Here is a 9,853-nt window from a genome sequence, read left to right on the forward strand (position 1 = left end):
AAATATACCCGTGCTACTTATGACTAGTTTTGTGCTCCAGGGTCACATTTACTTACTTTTTGTGATAAAAATAAAAATTATGCAGTTGAGATTTACTATATAGTATATATATCACAGTAACAGTACATATCATGGACTACACAGTATATACATTTTTTTTGGTTACACTATTTTAAGGTGTCCTTGTTACAGTGTATTTATACATTTAAGTACTGAGTTATATTAATTAACTACATGTCTTACTATATGGTTATGGTTTGGCTTAGGGTTACTTGGATGTAATTATTCATAATTTTTTGTTATTATAACAGTAAGTACATTTAACGTGTGCAACAAGGAATCCTTAAAATAAAGTATTACCAATTCTTTTTAGTTTTTTAGAAATATAATTTTATTCCCATAAATATATTGTAAATGTATTGATGTTAACAAAAAGAAAACCAAACAATGTGTGTCTGTGTGAGTGTTCAGTCTGTCCACCGTGGCCACCCTTCCTCTTTATTTTCCATCCCTGCTCCTGCTTCTCCATCCCCCAGTCCATCGTCAGGCTTTACGTGACTGTGTGCCTGAAGCGCAGCCAGGCTTACAGAGCAAGAACGGGAAGACATCAAATGGCTCTTTGCAGGTTGTGCTGAAATCAAAGTTTGGTTTCTCCAGCTGAAATTTTGGATGAGAAAATATGTTCAAAAGGCATTGCTGAGATCCATAATAGAGGCAGTAGCAGGACTCTGAGCACCAACTCAAGTCTAGACACTCAGCCGTATACACATACCAAATCACTGCCAAATCATTCCCACTGATCTATCTTTTATTCCTCAAATGGATCCACTTTCTTGTTTTCTCTCTTCTGCTTTGGTTGCATTGTTAATCATAGTATATATCATTAATCCAGACTGATTGTTCTTTATTTGAGTTAGTCCCTTCTTTGGTTTCAATGCATTTTGAAGATTTTTAATGGTGTTTGTCTTTTTATATGTTATCATCCAGCTGTAGCACAATAAATGTTTATTGATTATAAAGTGAGCCAAAAAAATATTTGGACACTTCAGATACAGTTTCATAATTTATTTTAAATAAGATGAACAGCAAAGCACATTTTGTTAGATTTTGCAACATAAATGTATGCAGTTTTCAAATTGAAGACTTACCGGTTTGGTTTGTCAAACCTTAGTGCAACATGTTCAGAGTTAATGTGATGAACTGCACCTGGTTACTCGGATTTAACAACCAGATAACCAAAAGTCCAGATAAACCTTACAAAAAGTTAAGGTGTAACCATTTTTTGGCAATTTATTTGGGAAAAATCTGGTCTTTTCGGTAGGAATCCATGTAAATGGGAATTTTGTGTGAGGGCAAAATATTTCCCCAAACAGATTTCGCAATGGTTTAAGTTGTAACCAACAGAAAGCTGCTTGGTTTGAAAAATGATTAGCCTACTTTATGATCTGTGCTTCATACATCGCAATGCTACTGACAATATAATACTTTTTTGCCTGTAAATTTTACCAAAATTTTGCAAATCTGACCTCAGCTCACTCTAGAGATCCAAGATGTCTTATAAACTTAACTTGTCTTCTGTATTATCCAGTAAAGACTCACAGCCAGTAAAACATTTTCAAATGACCTTTGAGAAATGCAGGATATTTTAAGCAAAATATAACATTTTGATAATTACTTTCTTCATTATGAGAAATATCAAGTGACAGCTCGTTTTCTTTTTCTGGGAGACTAGCCTTAATGTCATATTTACTCTGCCCTGTGAAGGTAGAATTTTGTATGACAGCAGCACTAAATAAGCCTGTCTGTCTGTTTGTGTGAGAGTATGTGTGTGTGTGTGTGTGTGTGTGTGTGTGTGTGTGTGTGTGTAGAGTCACAGTGTGTTACTATAGGAGGTCTCTCCTGTTTAATCAGCACTGCCATGGCTGGTGACCGTACATAAAGCCAATATGAGAAATATCACATGACAAGCAGCCCCAAGGGCAGCCATGTTTACTTGTTGTTAAAAGATCTCAAAATAATATTTACTCATCCTGAACAGCGAAGACATCGCTCAAGCTGTCAGCGGTCGGCCCTCCCCTGCAAAAAACACAAGAACAGGAGCCAAACCAACCATGTGACCTCACCTCACTATCATCTTAAAGAAAAACATAGACTAGATCTCTGTGTGTACTTGTTTATGCTACTGAAGTAGTATGCTCTTCTAGTTGTATCATAATTTAATTAATTCATTTTCATTGCATTTATGTAGCGCAAATAATCACTACAGGTGTTGAGCATTGTGCTTTACAGAGTATAAAACTAAGATACAAGATAAATAAGGATGAAAGCAATAAGACGTAATAAAAATAAAACACAATTAAGAGTTGCTAAATGCTCGGGCCAGAAGATAAGACTTTAACTTTTCTTTAACATTTTTTTTTATTTTAACCATTTGGAGCCGTGTAATAGAGGACTGGAAGATTCTAGCATATAAAGAATTACAATAGCCCATATCTCGAGATAAAACAAAAGCAAGTTTGACTCTTTCAAGATCTTTGGGGGACAGAAAAGGCTTTACTCTAGACAGAAGTTTCAGATGAAAAAAGCTTGAATTAACTTCTGTGTTTTTGTGTTGATCAAACTTGAAGGACGAGTCCAGAGTAATTCCCAGACTTTTCACAGTTGGTTTGATATAAGAGTGGAGATTTCCAACATTAACAATATTTTTTTTCTTTCCCAAACACAATTGCTTCAGTTTTACTTGCATTAAGGTGTAGAAAATCTGAGGACATCCGGGATCTTATGTCATTTAGACAAGCTAGCAAGATTTCTAGGCCTTTTTGTCAGTGTGCTTAAAAGGCAGATACATTTTAAGTGTCATCTACATAAAAGTGAAAAGAAACTCCATTCCTTCTAAGAATTGAACCTAGATGTAGCATATGTAATGAAAACAGAATTGGGGACAGAATGGATCCTTGAGGAACACCACAGGTAAGATGAGCTATGGATGAGACAGAGCCTCCAATGCCAGCTGAAAAGTTCCTGTCAGTAAGAAAAGATTTAAACCAACTGAGAGCATTTCCACAGATGCCCACATAATGTTCAAGACGTGACAATAGAATAGCATGATCAACAGTATCAAATGCTGCACTCAAGTCTAAGAGCATTAAAATGACTGAGTCTCGGAGTCAACAGGTAGAAGAATGTCGTTCAAAACTCTTAATAGTGCAGTTTCAGTACTCATCCTAAAACTGGACTGAAATATATCAAGGGAAATATTTGCATCAAGGAAGCTCTGTAACTGCAGTAGCACTGTTTTCTTTTGAATCTTAGCTGTAAAAGTTCATTTAGAAATCAGTCTAAAATTTGATAAATCAGTGTCCAAATTAGGTCTTTTGAATTAAATCAGTGTCCAAATTAGGTCTTTTGAATATTGGTCTCACCATGGCATGTTTACAGATAGCAAGGAACTGAGCCTGAGAGAAGGCTTTTGTTGATAATTGACAGGATCCATTCCCCAACACTGTCGAATATCTGTTAAAAAAATGAGTAGGAACAATGTCATGGGAAGAGATAGTAGGCTTTAAATTGGTGACTATATCTGTTAGACAAGAAATGGTAATTGGTTCAAAAGGGTTTAAAAATCTAGTGGCTATAACAGGACTTGATGAATCAACAGATGAGGGTAATATAGACCTTCTAATCACTACTATTTTGTCAACAACAACAACAAAAAAACTCAGATAATTGTTTCCTATGGGGTTAAAAAGAATTTAAAATATTAAACAAGGTCCTAGGATTATTTGAATTTTTAGCAATTATATAGCTAAAAAAAGAAATAGCAAAACTTAACAGCTTTATGGTATGATATAAAAGACTCCCGTAGTATTTCATAAGACACCTGTACTAGGTATACTTCTTCCATCTGCTCTTCTGCAAGCTGCTCTTCTGCAAGATGGCGAGTGTTATTGATCAGCCATGACTCAAATTTATTTTTCTGATGTTGTAAGTCTCAGATGGGGGGCAACAGTATCAAGCACATTGGTACACAGAGAATTAAATACATTTAGTAGTTTATCAGTGTCTACTGTATTTGCTAGATGTTAAATGGGAAAAATCTTACAAGCTTCAATAAATGCAGCAGAACAAGCTTCAGCACAGGCCGGACGGGATAAACCTATTTTACAGGTCTAACAGGTGCAGTGATATGAGATAACAGATCAAAACTAAAAACAACAAGTCTGTGGTCTGAGAAACTTGGATAACCAATTTGAACATCTGAGATATGGAAGCCATGAGATAAAACCAGATCAACTATATGGCCGTGTACAGGAGTTGGCTCCTTTACCCATTGAACAAAGTTACATGCTTCCATAAGATTCACAAAGATTTTGGCTAGTGCTGATTATCCACAGCATACGTGAATGTTAAAATCACCAACAATTAAAAGTTTCTCATATAAGTTGCATAATATTTTATATTTCACTATATTCCCTTCTGAACTGAAAATCATCTTATTTGCTGAAAGACACTGTAGTGATGTCATGGTCACAGCTGGCACTGCACATTATGTTCTTGTCACTGTGAAATGCACATTTGAGTGCTTTACAAATAAACCTTTGAATATATGTGACAGGTCTACAGCAGCTGTAATAAAGTTCTCGCACTCAACACTGCTCATTTTTGCTCGTTCAGCTCGAATATGTAAAGTATATATTTCTAAACAAAAGATCTATATATACTGTACATACTAGATGCTTTCATTGACAGAAATATTCTGCAGAAAACAATCATAATATTCAACATTATTATATTTACTATAAAGCCCTTTATTCTGACACCTGCATGGCACAATTATGCCATTTTACACCTTTTTGTCTTGAACGGTTCATCAGTTTTATAGTAGGGGGCAATAAGCATTTCATGGGATTCTTGATTGTAGCCTTGTGTGTGTGTATACATCTGTATCGCTTTTCCCAGTGCCCTCAAACACCCCTGCTGTAAAATGGCTTGACTGGAATGGCTGCGCTCGCAGCGATAAGCAGTTCAAAGACAAGAGCGTGTTAATGTAATTGGCTTTCAGCAGCACATTGCCAGAACCTTTCAATTCTGGGTGCAGTAAATCTCACTCTGGGTTGAGATGATTGGTTTGTGGGCAGGGATGGAGCGCAGCTGATTGTTTTCCTGCATTGTCAGTCATTACGCCAGGGATGGGAAGATTTAGACATGCCACAGTTAAATGTTGGGTCTGTGGGGTCACCTCTGCTTTTCAAGAAATATAAAGCTCAAATCATATACGTAGCAGACTTCATTTAGCATTTGGTTCTCTCTGTCTTTAACTCTCAGACACACACTGTGCCTTTTATCACAGCCGCTCATCTCCTAATTAAACAGAAGAGCTCAATCTGACATTTAACAAATTGCACGGTTTTCCAGCAGACCAGTGAGAGTTTCTTCTCAGGTCACCAAACTCATCTCATTACATGTCCCTGATGTATCTCACCCGTCTCCGTCCTCCGCTCCTCAGGTCAGCCTTTCAAACTGGACCCCAAAACGGCCCATAAGAAGCTGCGCCTCTCCAATGACTGTCTGACCATGGAGAAGGATGAAAGCTCCCTGAAGAAGAGTCACACTCCGGAGCGCTTTAGTGGAACCGGGTCCTACGGTGCCGCTGGCAACGTCTTCATCGACAGTGGCTGCCATTATTGGGAGGTTTTACTGGGCGCCTCCACATGGTAAGTGATTTCAGATATCCAGGCTTGTTAATAGGAAGTTGTCATAAGTGTAATAGGCAATTGAGTCACACTCACCATGGATAATTTGCTTAAAACATAACATTATGTCTTTACCTGATACCTCATGTTGCTTGAAATTTGTTCCTGTAAAATTGAAATGAAATATTTTAGTTATCATCTTGGCATGCATGTACATTAACTCTATTCCATTAGAGTTCCATATATATATATTATTGTGTGTTTATATATTAGTTGTAGTATTATTTCTAATATTATATTATAGTTTTCTAATATTATATTATATATATATGACATATAGATTCCCTTCTATATATATAGTACGTAAAACATTATTTACTGTACTGAATTAACATTATTGGTAATTTTTTTTTATTATGCTATTAGAACTATATAACAAAGTTATAATAGCATATTAATAACATCCATAGATCATATTTACAAAATGTTGTTACTTTTCCTTATGTTTTTATAATATTATTATTATTTTATTATAAATCTAACAGTTTTTTCTGTTATTTTGTAATAATGACTTTCTGAATAAATTCTGGTATTAGGCTCTAGGACATTGCAGTTAAGGCTAAATTTTCACATGGTGCATACAGTTTTTTAGTAAAGATCAAGATTTGGGAACCCAGGTTCTAGATGCTAAATATAAATGATATTACTCAACTAAAATGTCTTCTATAATGAACTAACCAGCTTTTAAAATCCTGCTTTCCAATGGCCAAATTTCAAATCGGTGTCCCTTTCAGGTATGCTCTTGGAGTGGCTTACAAGTCAGCACCCAAAAACGAATGGAGCGGCAAAAATTCATCGTCTTGGGTTTTCACACGCTGCAACAACAACTTCCTGGTGCGGCACAACAACAAGGAGTCGATCGTGGAGGCGTCGCTACAGCTGCGCAGGGTCGGGGTGCTGCTGGACTACGACAACAACGCCCTGTCCTTCTACGACGCCATGAACTCGCAGCACATATACACTTTTGACGTTTCCTTCCTGCTTCCAGTGGCTCCCACCTTCATGATCTGGAACAAGTCATTGATGATCATGTCAGGGCTGCCCGTGCCTGACTTTGTGGACTGCAGTGAGCAGCAAGAAGGCATCTGCCGTCAACAGGATTCCCCCTATGTGTCCGGAGTGAAGAGCTGCCACTGAGGCATCATAGGAGTTACTCCAGAAGGTTCCCTCATCCTTCTTCTTTTCCTGGTTTTCATAACTAGGTTGAAGTTGGATCTTTAGTTGTTCCTGATTGTTCTGGTCACATTAATGAGCGTTAAGCAAGTGGGTTATGAGCTCTCAGATTTAAACAGCTGGGGGAAATTGTAAATTATTTATAACTAAAAATCGGTTTGCTTTTTTTGTCAGTTTTAATGTATTCCTAAAAGCACTTTTTAGAGTTGAATTTGTCGCCCCTGCGTGTAAAAAAAGTCTTGCTAACTTGAGACAGGGTTGGACTTCCTTTTGGACCGAATATAGTGGATTATGTTAGGATGACAATTTGGTGTTCCTAATAAGGGTTACATTTATAATCTGATGGGTCTATAACACACTTTTCATATTCAGGGAGAAAAGATGATGCTTTGGTTTAAAATGTGTCTGAAGATGATGGCATGATATGTATTTCCTCTGTGATTTGTTCTCACTATCTCAGTTTCTGGTTTTGTTTTTGTGAACAGCATGAGGCACAAGTTCTCCAGGTGTTTTTAACATGTATCTTTAATAATTGATATACGGTGTGTCGCAAAATCCCATCTGTGGAGGTGTTTGTCCATTGACATTGTCGCATTCAAACGCCGTCAAGAACTGAATTTCAAGACTATAGTTCATATTTATCAGATCCATCTATTCGGAAATATTTGAAAGATTGGAAGCAAATATTTAGTTTAACATTCAAATGTGTGTAGATTTATTTTCTTAATGGCTGTTATGAATATTACATGATCTTCCGCAGTGTGACGTTCAGGGCTGTAATACGGATTCCCAGTCTTGGGATAAAGACAATCACTTGTGCTAATGCAGGCAAAAAAATCAAGTGTGTAGCAATTAATCTTTGCAATAGCTTGAGATACTGTACTTCCCCAAAGAAGTGGTTTGTATCCAAACAGTTCAGTGTAAATATCCAGATTGGGAAGTATTCGTACTACTGACGCCGCTGTCCTGCTGCAGGTTTTGCTTTGTGTCGGTGGGGTTCTCTCTTTGCTCTGCTGAATGTACGTGATTGCTTTGGTTCTTTTTATATCTTCCTGAATGAAAGCACAGAGCATTTTACCATTACATCTTCTTTGCAAGCACAGCAAGTATGTGAATCCTCCTGTTACATCTTGAGAGCTAAACATCCTTATAAATATAGAAAAAGGATGCACTGATAGCATTGTTATTTGCATTGGATAAGGACGTGAAATTACATTTATCCAACGCACTCCTGTCGCAATTCGTAGCTATTTTACATTTTGGCGAATTGGTGGCTAATTCATATGAATTTGTACTATCGCTTGTGTCTGTTTTCATGCAATCTGCTTATTCCCCGTTGGTGGGTACATAAGGACCTTTACTCTTACAGACTTACCACTTCCTAAATTAGTTTTTCATGAGATCAGGTTGCGTTTACCTCACTTCATACAGTTTTCCCAGCATCCTTCATCTCAGCATCGGTCTATATACTTGAAACAAGTGTCAAGTCACATGGAAGAGCCCCTAAATTTCTTTTTCTCCATGAACGTGAACTCATGAGTTGTTTTAAAGTTGAATCTGTGACTGAATGATACATTAATGGTGTAGTAGAGCAATAATGAACTTAATTTGTGAGCATATATAATGACTTCTGACGAACTTCATGAAGTTCTTGAGTCTCAAAACTATTTCCACTTCAGCATTGGTCCAATTTGTCCTGGTCTCAGGCAGTAAATGTATATCTGAATGCCATAATGAGACATTTTTCAGATTGATGGACCTTGTTTAGTGAGTTCTACACTGCTGAAAGTTCAAGTATGGGTGACACAGCAACGTCAAATCATCGTCAGTGTGTTTGCTGTATGAACGTAACTCTTGAGATGTCCACTACTGCGCTGTCCCTCAGTCTCAGTTCATTCAGTTCTGTTCTTGCTGTCAATGCAGCAGCCGCTGTCATGTGTCTTGGTCTCACATTCTGACAGTCTTGAGTGCAACCCTGCATGCTAAAAAGAGCAAGATGACATGTACTGCAGAAAGTCTTCAACATTTCCATTGATCATTAGTGAGATCCATAGGCGAGTCTTGAGGAATTGTTTATTTCAGGTCGCTTTTCATGTGAAAACTCATTTGCCGGTTTTTCTGAAGCTGAAAGGTAAACGTTGAGGAGCTCACGAGTCAATCTCTGATCTAGTTTGATCTGTTTGTTCAAGTGCGATTCATTCGGTCACTGCATGACGATCTGGCCCGACTCGAAGCATTTCCTGTGAGATTCTCTGCTGTTTTATATAACCTTTTTTTATGAGAAATGTCCAGGAGAGATATTGTTATGGCATATCAGGTTTTCCAGTTAGCCGTGCTTTTCTTTGCATTTAAGACTGATGAACTAATTACATTCATTTCTGTTTTCAAGCGATTGTTTTTACTTTTCTGAACAAAAAAAAAAATGAAAGAACCAATTCCTCTTCTTTGATATTACCGTCTTTATTATGTGCTCAAGCAGCTGTGTGTTCATCAACATAATGCTCCTGTTTCAATAGATATAACTTAGCAAAAAAAAGAATGTAAATCATAGGAGGAAATATATATTATATAAAAATTGTATAATATACAAAAAAGTATATATATATATGAACTATTGTTATTTATGTGAGTCCAAATAAAAGTCTGATCCCAAATGTGTGTTTTTTTTTTCCATCATTGTTCTGTTTTCCAGAACATTGTTTTGTAGGAGGAGGTTAGTAGTGCCAAATGAATATGCCCATAAGGTTATGAGCAAAAGTGGGATAGGAGGAGCCCTGCTGCACTGGCAGGGCACTCAGTGCCCACAGTCATGTAATAGGCCATTGCTTATGTTGCTCAGCTGCTATATCTGGCACAAGGGAGGGTTGCACACTCACAATGCCTGACACAAAGGTCACCGTAACAAGCTTTTACAGTTATAAGCCTTA

The 9,853-nt window shown here is 37.1% G+C and overlaps 1 protein-coding gene across 8 annotated transcripts in view; it reads left to right on the forward strand.

Annotated features, from left to right (window-relative positions):
- The window catches only part of mid2 (midline 2), a 127,755-nt gene extending 118,175 nt beyond the window's left edge, over positions 1 to 9,580 (forward strand). For all 8 annotated transcript variants that reach the window (XM_052574642.1, XM_052574640.1, XM_052574635.1 and 5 more), the window contains 2 exons: positions 5,507 to 5,714; positions 6,488 to 9,580. In XM_052574642.1, coding sequence (XP_052430602.1) covers positions 5,507 to 5,714; positions 6,488 to 6,890 — 611 coding nt within the window. In that variant the 3' untranslated portion in view covers positions 6,891 to 9,580. The remainder of the gene's footprint in view (positions 1 to 5,506; positions 5,715 to 6,487) is intronic.
- Positions 9,581 to 9,853: the final 273 nt, after the last annotated feature.

Source organism: Carassius gibelio, chromosome B14 (assembly GCF_023724105.1).
Source record: "Carassius gibelio isolate Cgi1373 ecotype wild population from Czech Republic chromosome B14, carGib1.2-hapl.c, whole genome shotgun sequence".
In the NCBI taxonomy this organism is placed as follows: Eukaryota; Metazoa; Chordata; class Actinopteri; order Cypriniformes; family Cyprinidae; genus Carassius; species Carassius gibelio.